General features: G+C 32.3%; 1 protein-coding gene across 2 annotated transcripts in view; it reads right to left on the reverse strand.

Moving 5' to 3' along the window:
• Positions 1–1,117: 1,117 nt before the first annotated feature.
• Positions 1,118–16,726, reverse strand: part of G2E3 (G2/M-phase specific E3 ubiquitin protein ligase) — a 49,766-nt gene continuing 34,157 nt past the window's right edge. For both annotated transcript variants that reach the window (XM_004681963.2, XM_012724684.1), the window contains exons 12-15: positions 15,619–15,800; positions 12,316–12,488; positions 5,716–5,906; positions 1,118–4,304 (exon numbers count right to left, since the gene is read on the reverse strand). In XM_004681963.2, coding sequence (XP_004682020.1) covers positions 4,048–4,304; positions 5,716–5,906; positions 12,316–12,488; positions 15,619–15,800 — 803 coding nt within the window. In that variant the 3' untranslated portion in view covers positions 1,118–4,047. The remainder of the gene's footprint in view (positions 4,305–5,715; positions 5,907–12,315; positions 12,489–15,618; positions 15,801–16,726) is intronic.

The following is a 16,726-nucleotide window of genomic DNA, read 5'->3' on the forward strand; positions in this document are numbered from 1 at the left end:
TTATGAATCATTACAAATTGCATCATCTGTCATAGACATAATCATTAAAAAATATATTTACTGCTTTATTCAGTGCTATCACAAATATTTTCAAAGAATCTTCAATGATCAAATGTGTTCTAGTTAAAAAAAATATTTCCTGCCTAAGTCTTAACTTTACTCCCCATGGAATATAAAATACAGCTTTCCCACTTTTCCAATATCTGAGAGCCTAATTTTAGTCATTTGGATTCTTCCATTTTCAAATGCAAATCTATCCATCTATTGCAGCTCCATCATTAAGATTCCTTCCTGTATACTCATGTTAATATAAAACACAGTTATACACTGTTTAACAATTATGCACAATATATAATATGAAGTACGGTGCTGTGGTGGAAATAATGTGGACAATGTGTACAGAAAGCATTTCTTTATATTTATTGTATAGTAGTGTATAGTAAGTGGCAGTAGAGTCCCTTTAAGGTTGACTGAAGAAGATAATTAAACCTTAACTATTAGTAATTATCTTTTGAATCTACCTATCCAAATTCTTGGCTCGCTATGGAAAACTTACTTTTTAAATAGTTCTATTTATTTATGCATACAAGAACTGGGATGTATGCCAGAGGTGTGGAGGGTGAGAGGACTCACCAGAAACAGAGCAGGGAGCAGAACAGGCAGATCTGCTGCACCAAGACAGGAGAGGTCAGCTGTACCATGAAGGTTAGCTCCCTGGTTGAGGCTAGAATTTGTGCTCCAGAGGCTGCTGATAGCTTCATAGTGCTGAGAATTAACCCCTTGAGCCACTAGAGAGTCCCTGGAAAAGCATTATTTTTCATCAAGAAGGAATAGTTTCAACAAAACACCTAGGAACAAATTACTTAAAACTGGTTTCCAGGTCTCAGTCAATATTGGCTTATAGAATCTCAATGAGGAGGAAAGAGTCTTGTATCCATTTACTTCTGCCAGATTCTTAACCTTGTTAAACCTTAACAAGTTACTTAGTTTACATAGGTTTATATAATCACTTCAATTGCATTGGCAAATTTAGAGAACTTCACATTTAAATGTCATGGTTTGATTACATAATTTGGTTTTTAAAAGGAAACAGTAATTTAACTATACCTATCAATACCTGGCATACAGTAGGTACTGGGATATGTTTGGGAATTAGAAAATGTTAACAGTAGAAATATAACTTGAAAACTGTATTTATTCAAAGCAATCCAAAATTTCCTAACCTACAGGTAATATACATTCAAGTAAATCATGATGCGCACTTATGCCTTGTTATATAGCACTACTTGAAATATAAGACTTTATATTGTATAACCTGAAGCATAAAAACTAGTTTCATAGATTATAAATCACAATGGAGTATGGAATTACATATTGAAACTACATGTTTATATAAAGCATGTTGTTCTGGGCATTTTATATAATAAATGAGTATGAAAGACAATGTCAGACAAAACTTATATTCTCCTTTACTTTGCATTTACTGTTGAGTAAAAAAGTTCCCATAGTTTACATATAATTAGGGGGAAAATGTATTAAGTTTTAATATAAAAAAGAAGCCAAAGTATATTCTTGAAAAATGCTTTTCTACTTAACCCAAAACAAATAATGTCTTTTTTATAATATGGAAGTTAAGTGTTACAAAGTAAAAATGAAACTGGTTTCTGATGAGTAATTTTAAAGATTCTTTACCTTAAATATTAAAATAGTAAATGACTTCAGTACAAGAATTCAGATGAATTGCCCACACCAAAAAATGTTTAAAAGCAATGCATATATAACTAAAGATCATTAACAGGAAATGCAGTATAGCTGAATTTATGGTTTTCCTTGATATTGAGAGCAACAGAAAACAAACTATTTGGCATTTAGATGATTCAAACTTTTAAGAAATACATATACACATTGATAGAAATTTATAGCATAATTCTTTTTTAAAATCAAGTCATAAGAATTGTACATTGGCTATAACAGAAAAAGAACAATCATGATTCCAACCATTTGAATGTAGTAACACTGCAGAAAATAACATACAGATTTCTCCAAAATTCATACAAATGTTATAATATCCTTAAAACCAATTTGCAATTATGAATATTGATGCTTCATTTGAAATGTGAATGTCCTAAATTATTATTTACACCACCATAACCTAAAGGCCCTACATAACACATAAGTGAAAAGAGGAATTGAAATACTGCTTTTAATAGTAGCCAATTCAAAGATAATGTCTTTTTACCCCTGCAAATGTGTGTGCGTCAGCTTTAATTACCATGCTGAGACAAATTAGTTACAAATAACTAGAAAATAGCTTTCATTGGCTTATTTTTTTTGGTTTGATTTTATAAAATCAAAAAAAAATTCTAATAGCTAGGTTAAGAAATAAAATACCTTAATTTATCAAAACATTTGAAAGAAAATGCAAGTTTTGCTTCATGGTGAACCTGAGGTTGATATTAGACATCCAACTATTATTGTTAATTGATTCTTTAATTGCTTTTGATAATCTAACAGAATTCCCTATAAGACAAAGAAATGCCTTCCTTATGTTAAAATTTTACAAGTTCAAGTGAAATTTTAATTTGTTCGGCCTGTCAGTATAACAAGGAAAATCATACTATGTTTATGTAATTAGTCCCTTTTGATTGAGAGATTTTCAGTATCAAATCAGTTCTGTTATTTTTCTTTAAATGATCATAACTAAGGGTGTTTCTGTAAATGATCATAACTAAGGGTGTTTCTGTGATGGATGAGAATATGACAGTAACAGGCATTTGTGTATCCAGAAAAATGTGGTTAAAACCACATTCTCCTCTGCTTTACTTTTGATAGAAAACTCTCTATATTTTATTAGGAATTAGATTTTTCCACTTTTTTCTTTTGTAATAGTATAATAAACATGACATTGTATATCTTTAAGTTGTTATTACATGACTTCTTGTTTTCTAGTACTGTCTTTTTAGCAACATTAGTAGTTAAAAAATATGAAAGTAAAGGATCTATAGGATACATAGAAATATAGATCTTTGCATGGTGAACCAGAGTACATTTTTCTTTCCATTCCATTGTATTTTTTTTTTTACATATTTCTATACTTCTTATATAATAAGTATCTATTTATATAGTAATAGGTATCTTTCAAGAGCCGAGATAATAGTATTAATGCAATGGTGCCTGATTACCTGTCTTATAACTATCTTGGTAATAAATAACTATCAAATAGCCAAATGTACCATATGACAATTCAAAGATTATTCAGATACCTAAATGACCAGGGATCAGATATACTGTAGTTTAACACCATACAGATATAGAAAAAAAAAAAAATCCTACAACCAAAGCCAAGGTTTTAAAGAATACACTTTCTTAGGGCTTTTTTTTTTTTTTAACCATATTTTAACCACCTCAGAAGTGTTTTTAAAACTATGGAATATCCATAGATTCTAGGATACTTGTGCAATTCTGCTTTTTACATAATACTTCTCATTAGGCATACTCTAATTGCAGTGTTGGTCTATTTTCATATAAATCAATAACCAAAAATCTTTTTAAACCATCATCCTCAAGAAGTATACATATAAGACACATCCCAGAATATATACTGATCATTTATATGCCACAACTTAGCAATTAGCTTTTCTTTTTAATGCTTTAAAATAAAGTAATCTGAAAATAGCATAAAACTAGAAAAATCTTTGTGGCATATCCTACAGCTAATCCCAATTAAAAAAAAAAAACAATTGAGCATAGAGCTTCTTTTCTACATATACCATGCTGTTACACTTGAAGAAAGTCTGTACAGTCATACTTATATTGAGTTTATGAAGCACATATATAAAGAAAATAGAAAACTATCTTGACTGGTACATATTTAACACATTTTTTTTTTTAGCTTAAATGGCCAAAAACATTTCTTTATATTCATATCATGAATTTTATTAGGCCCAAAGCTAACAAGTTCAGTCAAGAGTGATGACAAGAAACATTTCTGAAACAATTAGTATCAATAGCAGCTTTTAAAGAAGCATCTCTCTCTGTCCGAACATTTCAATGTCCAACGTAGTGAGAACTTGATTCCTTTTCTAGCCTTAGAGTGTTTTTTATGGCAAAGTCCATATTTTCTTGAAATTCTTTATATGAATTGGTGATTGGAAGAGTGAGACAGTTATTACACTTGTTTCCAACAGGAAAATCCATATGCAGGCACTCAACTGAAGGAGTGGGTTTAAATCCAGCAGGTGGAATGGAATTGCAACCAGTTGCAAAAATAAGAATATCTTCCACTGTTGTTGCAGATTTACCATCTGATACATTTATTATAAAAAAGAAAAGAAAGAGACTCAAGGTTTCTATTGCAACCAACATAAGCTCTCCCTAACTAAAATGGGGACAGAGACTCATATAGGGGCAAACTAATTTACTAAGTCAAATGTATTAATCAGAAAACAGTGCATTCAATTGTAAACATTTATTTGAATCTCAAAGTAGGACACATAAAATCTTTTAGTTGAACTTTTCTTTGTATATTAAATACCTTCTCTAAAACAAAATTAAGGTATAATCCAAGAAGTTCAATGAGTTCAATCCTTATTTTTGGTCCATGATAGTAAAAACAATTTATAAAAACTACTAGATAACCACTATTTGATAAAACTAGTTCAACAACTACAGAGATAAAAACTTAATGGTGTAAAACAATGAACTACCCTAACTAAGCAAAATCTCAACTGAAAGTTTCTCATAAAATTAAACAAATGACTGGCCCTCCCTGGTGGCGCAGCGGGTTAAAGCACTGCACTGAGAAGCTAAAGCCACTTCCGCATGAGTTCGATCCCCGCCTGCCCCCGGAGGAAACCACATGGCGTGGCAGACCTCTCCTGACCCGCCCACTGCTCCCCTCAGCAGTGTACTTCGTTGATCTGCCTGTTCTGCTCCCCACTCTGTCTCTGGTGAAGTCTCTCACTGCCCCTGAGTCTCTGGCCTGTACCCCAGTTCTGTATGTACAAATAAGTAAATCTTTAAAAAAAAAAAAAAATTAAACAAATGACTTTACATTACTAAAGCTCAGTGATAAATTTATCATATTATATTAGCTTTTATCAACTGATGAAGAACAATTCAATTTAAGAATGAAAAAGCTCAAACACATGCATACCTCAGATATTGCGGGTTTCTTCCTACCACTGTGAATCACAAACATTTTGGTTTCCCAGTACACATAAAAGCTATGCTTACTGTAGTCTACTAAGTGCACAACAGCATTATTTCTAAAAAAATTATACAACTGCATTTAAAAAAATAACTGCTAAAAAAAAGTAACCATCATCAGAGTCTTAAACTAATTGCAGTCTTTTCACTGTAGGGTCTGAACAAAACACATTTTAACCTTGAAGAGCAGTAAAAGGTGGTATTCTTGTAGATGACTAACTTTGAGACAATTTAGACTGTAGCCTATCATTCATATATTTAATGTTTCTAGAAAGACTGGCTTTTACCATAAATTATCTATAGGAAAACAGGTTGCAATATACAGTAAGCTTTGTAACTTTTCCTCACAATTTTTGACTCAGTCATACAGACTTGTTTCGAAATAAGTTTTCTTTTGTAAGTATGGAGTTAGCATACTGAAGTCTTACTGTCAAAAAATAGAACCCAACAAAATATCTCAAAGCAAACATTTTAAGCAGCTAAAAAAAAATTAAAACATTCACATACCCTCAACATCCTGTAAGTAATTGTTCCAAAACTCCAAAACCTGTACATCAGATAATGTGTGGACTGTGAAAAGATCACTAAGGATTTTTGCAGAAAGATTCTCAGGTTTATGACAGAAGATGCTACAAAAAGCTTCTGGGTAAGTCTGAATTTTTTCCAAAACTCCAAGAGTTTTCAGACCCTGCTTAAAACTTAAGAAAAGAAAAGAAATGAGCCAATATTCACAAACATTTGGTATTACTGTAGGGAATTAACACTTCCAACTAACTTACTACCATATGTACAAATATGTGAGGAAAGTGTGTAAAAATATGATATATATCACTTTCAAATCCATAAAAATAATATAAAATGAATATTTATATGCCTACACAATTGACTTTATAGAATCTTTTAAAAATTAAGCCAACAACTTTTTATTACGAGGAAAGTAGAAATCTGAATTATTTTATGCTTCAAGTTACTATAAAAATGAAGTCTACAGATGGCAAAGAGTGATAAAATATTTTTAATAGGCATGACAAGGAAACTAATTTCCTTATTATACAAAAAAAAAAAAAATAAATCTAGTCTTTCTCAAGGAAGAGTCCAATGGGAAAATGAGCAAAACATGAACAACTAAAGACACATTTTAAATACACACTCTTACTAACAGGCAAAGGATGCACCATTTTTGTTTATTGGACACATTAAGCCTTACCAGTGTTCTGGATTTCCTAGCCACCTCCAAAGATATTCTGCCACATAGATTAATCTCCCTTTCTATTGGCTCTTCCTTAAAAGCATTTTAACAAAGTTGCTTATTAAAAGGTGTTTCTTTCACATCTTTGAGAAAAAAATCCCATCTCATTTCCTTCAAGACAACTTAATTGAAATTATATTCACTATTTCTTAATTTCCTGTATTTCCCCCCTCCATTCTTATTTACATCTAAAGCAAAACAGACATAACTTTATGATTTCCTTCTACAGCACCAGTTTCCTGGTGTCCCCTTATTTCTCTGGCTGGATCTTTTTTTTTTTTAGCCTCATTAATACTTTTTATTTTCCATTGCCTTAAATGTTGCTGTTTGTTCCTTATGGATTAATAACAAGTCATCTTCTTTTCTTCCTTTCCCTTTTCCATATCTTATTTAGCAGGTACATATGTTCATCACTATAAAGCTATTATGTCAAGCTCAGAAAAACATCCAAGAGATTATCAGTTACCACAAAGCCAATTCAGTGTCTCCATATCATTCCACTCTTCCATGATAGTGTAATTAGTATTGTAAAGTTATAATGTCTCAGTGATGTAAAGGGAAGAACTGCTTTCTTTATAACTGATCCCTTGTTTTCCAATAATGTGCTTTTGTCCAGAGTGTAGTTTCATCATAGTATGCTAGCTTGGTTCATTAAGTCCTTGAAACTTCTCAAGCAACATTTTCTACAATATTGCCTTATCTCATGTTTAATAGTCAAATATTCTAATTTTCATGATGGTTCTTGCTTTCAACATCTTTGGAGTAAATTTGCATATTCCTCTTACAGATACCTTGTTTTCTCTCCAATTGGCATTTAACAATCACTTTCATAATCATGTCTGCTTCTGTTTTTTTTTTTTTTTTACCCCCATGAGTTTCTTCAACATTTCTTTAAAATCAGTTTTTATTTATACTGTTTTAAATGGTATCTCTTTGTGTGGATTTTAAGGAATGTTATTGTCTAATGGTGATAACATTTTATCAAGTATGAAAACCTTGACTCCCTTTTAGTGCTTTTCTTTACCCTATTGTAATTTTTCCAAGATAATCTCTATATAACTGAACAACAGAAAAGAATGTTACATTTTTTTGCCTCAACCATCTAATATACTTAGGAGACAGAGGGTTTTTTATTCATCCTTCCTGATGTTCCAAAATTCCATCTTTAATAATCTGCTTTGTTTCACAAGCTTCCTATAACCATTTTTTCAGGCTAGGTCTATCTACTGATAACAAATTCTCCTACTTTTCTTTTATATGACTAGGTTTCAACCTCTTCTATATATTTCAAAGTATTATGTTTGTTTCACGTATCACACTGGGTTTTTAACAGAACGAATAGAGAAGTATGTCCACTCCACATCATCTAGAAATGGAAGTATATGATCATATTTCTGTTTGATTGATTTTACATTTTATGTTTTGCTTTGTTTTCTATTTTAAAGCATTGTAACAATGCTTTGTTGTCTTATTCAGTTTATTCTTTTCTCTATTATTTTTTTAGTTTGCTCTTTTGTGTTTGATCCCCAGCCCTGGAGGTGATCCACATGGCAAGGCAGATCTCTCCTGGCTTGCCCGCTGCTCCCCTCAGCAATGTACTTCATCGAGATGCCTGTTCTGCTCCCCACTCTGCCTCTGGTGAAGCCTCTCACCACCCCTGCACCTCTGGCCTGTACCCAAGTTCTGTATGTATAAATAAATAAATCTTTAAAAAAAAAAAAAAGATAGGGGTCCACACAGGATGGCAAACCCAAAACTGGAGTATGCATAGGTTCTGATTTTATGAAATCTAAGGTACTTTGACTATATTTTGACATCTATAGGACTTTTAGAAGCTCAGCTATATATCTATAAGGTATCTTTTGCTACATGATTTTTAATTAAAAAAGATTTATTTATACACACAAGAACTGGGGTACAGAGTTTGTTTTACATATAACATTGGGTTTTCAGAATGAGTAGAGAAGTGTATCCACTCAACATCGAGAAATGGAAATATATGATCATTATTTCTACTTGATTGATTTTTACATTTTATGTTTTATGGCATGTGGGGGGTGAGAGGATTCATCAGAGACAGAGTGGGGAGTAGAACAGGTAGATGCATTGAAATAAATTGCTGAGGAGAGCAGTGGGAGGGCGAGGAGAGCTCTGCCACACCATGTAAGTCACTTCCCTGATGGGGGATCCAGCTCACACTGCTGATAGCTTCACAGTGCTGTGCTTTTAACCTCTTGCGCCACCAAGAAGGGGCTACATGATCTTTGATTTTTAACATAAAAGGAGAGATTATTCTTTAGTTTCTTTTCTCTGGCCCTCTTAATTTTCATCTGTTCAATATTTAATGTCATTCATGTGTTAACTTAAAAACACTTGACATTTAGACTGGTCAGATCTACAAGAATCAAGGTAAAAACAAAGAAACAAATTCATTGTCAGAGAATGAATTGTCTGACAGCAAAGAGAAAAGTCCATCTGCATAATTTGTGTAACAAAATTGTGTAATTACTTCAATATTTTTAAAATAATTGCATCAAAATTTATAATATATTTGGAGCACTTTGAGTATTGATAATAACTATAAATGATAAATGTTTGGATAATGAGATATGTGTAGTTTTCTAATTGTTAATACTTATAAATATACTGGAGATGACATCCCTTGCAACTATGTAAGATCATGATGTTGCTTTATATTTAAACATGGGACAGTGTTGGGGAACATCTTTAATGTTCACCTATAGGCAACTGGTTGAAAAATATTGGTATATTCAAACACAGTTCTGGATAGCTTTAAAAAGAATGAGGGATATGTCTATTTACTGCCATGGAGTGAATCCAGAATATACTGTCAATTAAAAGATGAGTAGAAAAGGGGTCGATAACGTTACCATTTCAGTAATAAAAGAGAAATGAATATATATACATACACATGCTATAAATAAATGAAAGGATAAACAAACAAACTCTAAATGACCAACTCATAAGGTGACAGATGTGATAAGGATGTAATTTATACTTCTTTGAATATGATGTGTACATAGAATTTCATTCTTTCAGTATACTTTGATTATAGATTTGATTTTGGAAATATGCATGTATATTATAATAGAAAACAAGTTTAATCTTTGAATAACATTATAGGTTACTAGTGCTAATGTTGGTACTGATGTCCTGAGACTATAAGATGTGGAAAATCAAGTTAATTACTTCACATAATATATTTCCCACTGTCTGCGAGAATTGGTATTTTTAACATGGACAAAGTAAAAGTTACAATCCTATTGTGACTCTGAAGTATCATCATAATGGCATTTTTCAAAGAAACTAGACAAACATTAATGAAATTATATGGAATTACATGACCCCAAATAGTCAAAACAGTCCTCACAAAAAAGAGGGAGTGAATACTGCTGTGGCAATAGAAATAGTATGGTATTAGATCAAAAAGCACACAGACCAATGGAATAGAACTGAAAGTTAGAAATAGATCCATATTTATAGGTAAAGTTAATTTATAATAAAAGAGCAAAGAGTACACATCAGAGAAAATGTCTCCTCAATAAATGGTGTTGGGAAAACTTGGAATGCAAAAAAGTGAAACCAGACCATTATCTCACACTACATCCAAATATTAACTCAATGGATTAAAGATTTGTATGTACTATGTAAAACCATAAAATATATAGTAGAAACATAGCCCAAAAACTTCATGACGTTGACATCAGGGTTAACTCTGGGGACTTTATGCTAATGGCAAAAAAAACAAAAGCAAAACTAAACAGTGGGACTATATCAACCTTAAAAGCTTTTATACAGTAAAAGAAGCTATAATTAAAACAAACACCTTGTAGAATGGGAAAAGATATTTGTATATTATCAATCTGATAAGAGGAAAGTATCTAAGCTTCATAAATAGTTTATTCAACTCAACAACAAAAAACTCCCCAAAATTCCAAACCAAAAGTGGGCAGAAAAGCTAAAATGAGACGTTCCCAAAGTAGACATAGATGGTTAACTTAGAACTTGGAAAATGCTCATTATCACTTATCAGCAGGGAAATTTAAATTAAAGTCACAATGAGATTCCATTTCACACCTCTGGGAATAACTATCAAAAAGACCAGTAAAGCACAATTGTGGGCGGTAGTGTGGAGAAAAAGGGATCCTTGTTCATTGTTGGTGGGAATGTACACTGCACCTGTTCCTATGGAAACAGTATGGAAGTTTCTCAAAATATTGAAAATAAATTTATATAAATCAGCGATTCCACTTTTAGGTATATATGCTGAGTGTACAAAAATTAATTCAAAGGGCTATATTCAAAGGGAAACAGAATGGACGTTTCTCAAAATATTACAAATACATTTATCATATAAACCAGCAATTCCACTCTTAGGTATATATGTGGAGAATACAAAAATTAATTCAAAGGGATATATTCATTCCTATATTTATTATGGCAGTATGTACAACCTAAGTTCCCTAGGAGAGAAGAGTGAATTAAGATGTAGTACACACACACACACACGCACACACACAGGAATACTATGCAGCTTTAAATAAAGACAAATTCTTGCAACTTACAACATGGATGGAACTGGAGGGGATAATGATAAGTGAATTAAGTCAGAAGGAAAAATCAATTTTTCACTTATATGTAGAATAGAGAAACAAAGGGTCAGACAAAAATAAAGCAAAATATATCTATAAGTCTGATTGTAGAACTGAGGACACTAGAGGGAAGCAGGGAGGGTGGAGAACAAAGTGTAGATTTGATAGTGGTCTATGGGTGCTCTAGTGGTGGGTTATTTATTTGGTAATGTACATAAAGAGGTGCAACTCTGCATCAGAGTGTTGTAAATCAATGTTCTATGTAATAAACAAATAAATGTATCAATATAAATTAATGATGTATTTTATGCTGAAAAATCAAAACCAAACTAACTCCCACATATTGCCTACTCTTAAGTTACTGAAAAGACCTAGAAATATGGCGAAATGAGCATCCTTGTATCTAGATTGTGGCTGAAAACCCTATTGAAACAAAGCTTTTGGGACAGAATGTACAAAATATTCAGTGTATACACTGTCATACTATATACAAGAAAGTTACTAAGAATTAACATCAAAAGTACATAAAACATAATAAAGATGCTGGCCAACACTGAGACAGTAAAGCATTTCAGATAGAATTACAATTTTAAGTTTTAAACATTATTAAATATACCTAAGTCTATGGGCTAATGTTATGAAACTGACAAAGAACACTACAGATGTTTGGCATTTTCTTAAAAAATTACACTGAATTTAATAACAAGGATAGGGTACAAGGAACAAGACTGGTCACAGATTCATACTCATAAGATCTGGGTGATTACATTTGTATCATTTTGCCTATGTTCACTTATATTTTCCATTACTTAAAAAAAAAAAAAAAAAAGGAAGGCTATATGGATATAAGAAAGTTTTAAGACCAGTATTCTAACCTAAAGATGAGCAAGAATCACACCTACCTTACCTTGTTGATCAAATAATGCTTTAGTATATGTTACCCAGCAGACAGATGTTTGTTAGTAATTGAATAAATGAGTAGAAATGGAATAGTTGATTAGTGGTAAACTTTAAAAAACTTTGTTTAGAAAATTATAAACTGAGATAATGATTACTTTCCTATCTAAGCATCAAATAGTTCTTCAATCTGTATGGAATGGGTGGAATAGTAGTCATCTTTTAAAGGTCACTTTTGAAGCATTATTTTAAAATAGCATTTATGTATTTTAAAATAGTATCTCACACAGTAACACAGTACACTTTAAACATGTCAGCTGCAAGATTACTTTACATAAAACAACCTACCTTTCAAAGGGTGCTTGGACTCTCTTAATTACATGGTAAAAAAGTATGTCTTTTACTAACATATATTTATCACTTAATGATGTTATAATTCTTAGACATCCAATTAGTTCTAGGTAGTTATAACAATCATTAACTATGGAGTTTAAATCAGCCACATTTGTTGCAGTATTCACCTGTAATGAAGAAAATACCCCCAATTTACTATTTGTGAACAGTATTTACAGTCCCAACAATTATTTTACGCTCAATTCTTGAAAAGGCTAGAGTAAAAGTGTGCCAAGAATTATTTTTCTAGGATGCCTCTTTAATACTATTACATAAAGGGAAATTATATATATTATATAAAAAAGAAATAACTGACAGAAAAATTATAAAGCACTAGAGAGGCAAAAATGATGATCTGATATTTCATGAAAGAAAGAATCCTTAAGAGATTTAAAAGATAGAGAAATCAGTAATATAGAATGTTGCTATGCAAAAACAAAGGAATACATGACCATTTATGTACCATGTATTTTCTTTTTCATACAGGTTTCTTTTGAAAACAATTATAAAGCCAGGAGGCACTGATTCATCCATTTGCAAAGAAAATTCCTTACTATTTCTTTTTCCCAAAAATTCTTCTCAGTTACATGATTTTTCATTTCAGATCTTTACTAAAATTTCCAAATTTTTCCCTAACTTGTACAAAATACTTGATAAATTTATGAGAGGCTAATAGTTGGGAGTATGTTGCCTCATCCTTTCAAACCCACCACTCCAGTTTTAGCTGGGGAAATAACTTATATTCCTTGCAGCTAGTTGTAACCACATGACTAAGAGTTTTGAATGCAAATGTGTCAAACTTTCCTGCACTCTACTTCTACTTTCTCCCTTACAGCAAGCATCAAGTCATACAGGTGAAGAAAATGTCCTAAATTGTTACACAAGGAGAGGAAGGAATCCAATTCTCTAGATGACATGGTGCATTCACAATTGTACTAGAAAAAGAGCAGCTATTTCTGTAAAGGCCAGGTAGCATGTTATGCTTAGTGAGTTATATAGCATCTGCCAATGCAACTCTTCCAGTGTGGTGTAAAAGCAGGTAAAGCTACATAATGAATGGGTGTGATTGTGTTGTGTTCCAATAAAATTTTATTTACAAAGAGGCAGCAGACTAGACTTGAACTACATACCATTTGTAACCCCTACCTCAGAACATAGTCACTGTCATTGTGTTGACTTTGTCATTGTCTTTCTGGGTCTTAGTTATAGGAGCTTAACCTAAGCTATAATTTTTTATGCCTTAAGCATTATCTAGCTCCTTTTTCTTATTATGTTTGGTTTTTTACTTAATGACAAGGTTACAACAACCACTTATTTGGTGTCCCGGAGCATTATCAACAATAAGCAAAATCTTGAAATGCATGTTACTCTTCAAATAGTACTTGTGTATTTCACTGGCATAGCAATTCAGTAGTTCATCTTGGAGAATACAGCTGGATCATTCATGACTTTGCATTGTTCCTATAATTCACTCACAGTCTCTATATAATATTAAGTGTGTATATATATATATAGAATATATACTACTAAGTGTATATGTGTGTCTATAGACAGAAATATTTAAGTATAGTGCGGTCATATATAGATATGTTTCTATACAGACACACTTAAGTGTATGTTGATATTCAGGAAGGGATACAGATATATTTAAATTTCAGTTATGGTGATTCTATAATATAGAAACTGTCAAATATTCTTTGACAATAATCTCAAAGGTCTCTAATTTTTAGCAAGCCAGGTCACAAAGGTTTAGTCTGGGGCCTGCAACATTATTCCTAAGCAAAGCTGTTATTTTGTTCTTACAAGCCTTAGAACATGGATTGGCTTAGCCTCCTTATGGGTGAAAGCTCTTTCGGGCATCTGTTTCCAAACAGGACGGTTCATCCATACTAAAGATGTGCTCTGACACAAGTAATTTTCCTCCACAACCATCTTATCAAGAGTTAGCATTTCCAAAAATTTTCCAGCTACCTTTACATGAACAGCACTTGTAGAATCACCAGGTATTTTCCCCAGAGCTTTTTTATTGCCTGATTTTCTTTCATGTTCAAAATAATTCTTATTTCCAAGTAATTCTGGAGAAGTGATTATTTTCATTCTTCCAGACTCCTTTTACTAATGTGTCAAGTCTTTTCTTATTCTAGTGTATCTGTTGTATCAAACTCAAAATTATAACTAGGTTTAGACAATTAAAATAGCTTTCTAATCTTATATAAGATGATTCTTTGAGAAGTACAGTTTTGACAACATTTTTTCCTTCAGAATCCCCAATAACTTCTCATGACTTATTATAGAAACTACTCTGACCAGGTATTTATCTCTATAGCTTTATCTATTCCAGATTCCGGATTATTCACTTAGCCAACAAATATTATGTACCCTATACTGTTTTATCACTCAAGATAATGAACTGAAGTTTTTGACTCCTGGAGCTTACATTATAGAAGGTAGGAGATTAAAAAAAAAAAATACTGTCATGTAGCAAATAACATTTCAGTCAATGATATGTGGTAATTCCAAAATTTCTATCTGCTTATAAGCTTATTTTGGAGAGTGCTGAGAAATCTGACTCTAGAAGAAGAAACAAATAGAGAAAATGGAGACAATGAAGTTGAGCTACAGTATGTTTCTGGTATAAAGAAAAAAATAAAAGGGTCAACTTACAGTGCCTTTTAGGATGAGGAATCTAGCAAAATAAATGATATTATAGCCCAAAGTGCTTACTTTGTGCTTTAGAAACTGAGGCCTAAAAAGATTAAATAACATGCCTGTGGTCACAGTTGATGACAATTATTTCAAAGTAAAATCTAACTCTAGATCATTTGCTTTGAACTTATATACACTGCCTATTAACTCAAACAAGGATATAGTTTAAGTAATGAGGTGGAAGGAAGAAAAGGTGAATGTCATTCCTCAATTTGTTTCCTAATCAATAAGGTGTAATGATGGCACTAATTTCAGGATGTCATAACAGTGAATTTGTATTCATTCTGTGTACTACAGGGCTCAATAAATGGTAACCATTTTTAGGCTGGCCATCACCTGAAGTCATAGTATCCAATTGGTTTTATCAGCATTGATTCTGGCACTTTGACCTGTAACTGACTGTATCTTGGCTGGTAAAGAGAAACAGCGATACCCCATTACTGCTCCACAAAGACTATTATTTTATTGGAGATCATCACTTTCAAATAAATCATCATATTCCAATAAATCTAGAATACAATCTATATTTTAATAAATAGGTACATTTCTTACCCTGATTATAATTTGTGCCACATCAAAGTCTGAAACATCATCTAAAATTGGCTGGGTATTTTCTGGTCCATAAGCAAGGCAGTTAAATAAGGTTTTAGAAAAGAAACCAGGTGAAGGACCACCATGAACCAAAGAAATGGCAATCATTTTGCCAGCTTCATAGTAAAGATTCTCTTTCAGAGCTGTAAATACAGATAAAAGTACATTCAATATATTCTTTTACCCATCATATGTAGTAAATTAAAATAAAAATCTAAGCACAAATAAATGTAAAATACTTAATTTATAAAAGTTACAACCATGGGCTCTCCCTGGTGGCGCAATGGGTTAAAGCACTACAGTATGAAGCTCTTCGAATCCACTGCAGCATGAGCTCAATATCCTGCCTGGGGGCTGACCCACATGATGTGGCAGACCTCTTCTGACCCGCCCACTGCTCCCCTCAGCAATGTACTTCATCAAGCTGCCTGTTCTGCTCCCCACTCTGTCTCTGGTGAATCCTCACCCACCACACCTCTGGCCTGTACCCCAGTTCTGTAAGCATTAAATAACTCTTTAAAAAAAAGTTACAATATCTAAGACCTTACTTAAACAAAAACATTTTTAATGCACAGTAATAATCTACTATAGGAAAGTATAAGAAAAGTTTTAAAAGTCATTTATAATTCTACCAGCATAATAACCAGTATATACACATTGATGTATTTGTCCTGCGTATATCTAAATACACAATACAATTTGAATACAAATTCACACTTACTGCTTTTTCTTATTTAAATTCATGAGCTAAAATAATTCATTAGGATTAATTTACATATATAATATGAATCACCCTCTTATTACTGTCTACCTTGACGTAACATTTTCTACTATGAGACAATGTTATAGTCAAAATCTAAATATTCTTGTGTATAGATCTGAATATTTGATTAGGGTAAAACTACATATGTTGGGCCCTCCCTGGTGGCGCAGAAGGTTAAAGCACAGCACTGAGAGGAAGCCACTTCAGCACGAGTTCGATTCCCGCCTGCCCCAGAGGTGACCACATGGCGAGGCAGACCTCTCCTGACCCGCCCGCTGCTCCCCTCAGCAGTGTACTTCGTCGATC

Source organism: Condylura cristata, unplaced genomic scaffold (genome assembly GCF_000260355.1).
Source record: "Condylura cristata isolate star-nosed mole 26May11 unplaced genomic scaffold, ConCri1.0 scaffold00013, whole genome shotgun sequence".
In the NCBI taxonomy this organism is placed as follows: Eukaryota; Metazoa; Chordata; class Mammalia; order Eulipotyphla; family Talpidae; genus Condylura; species Condylura cristata.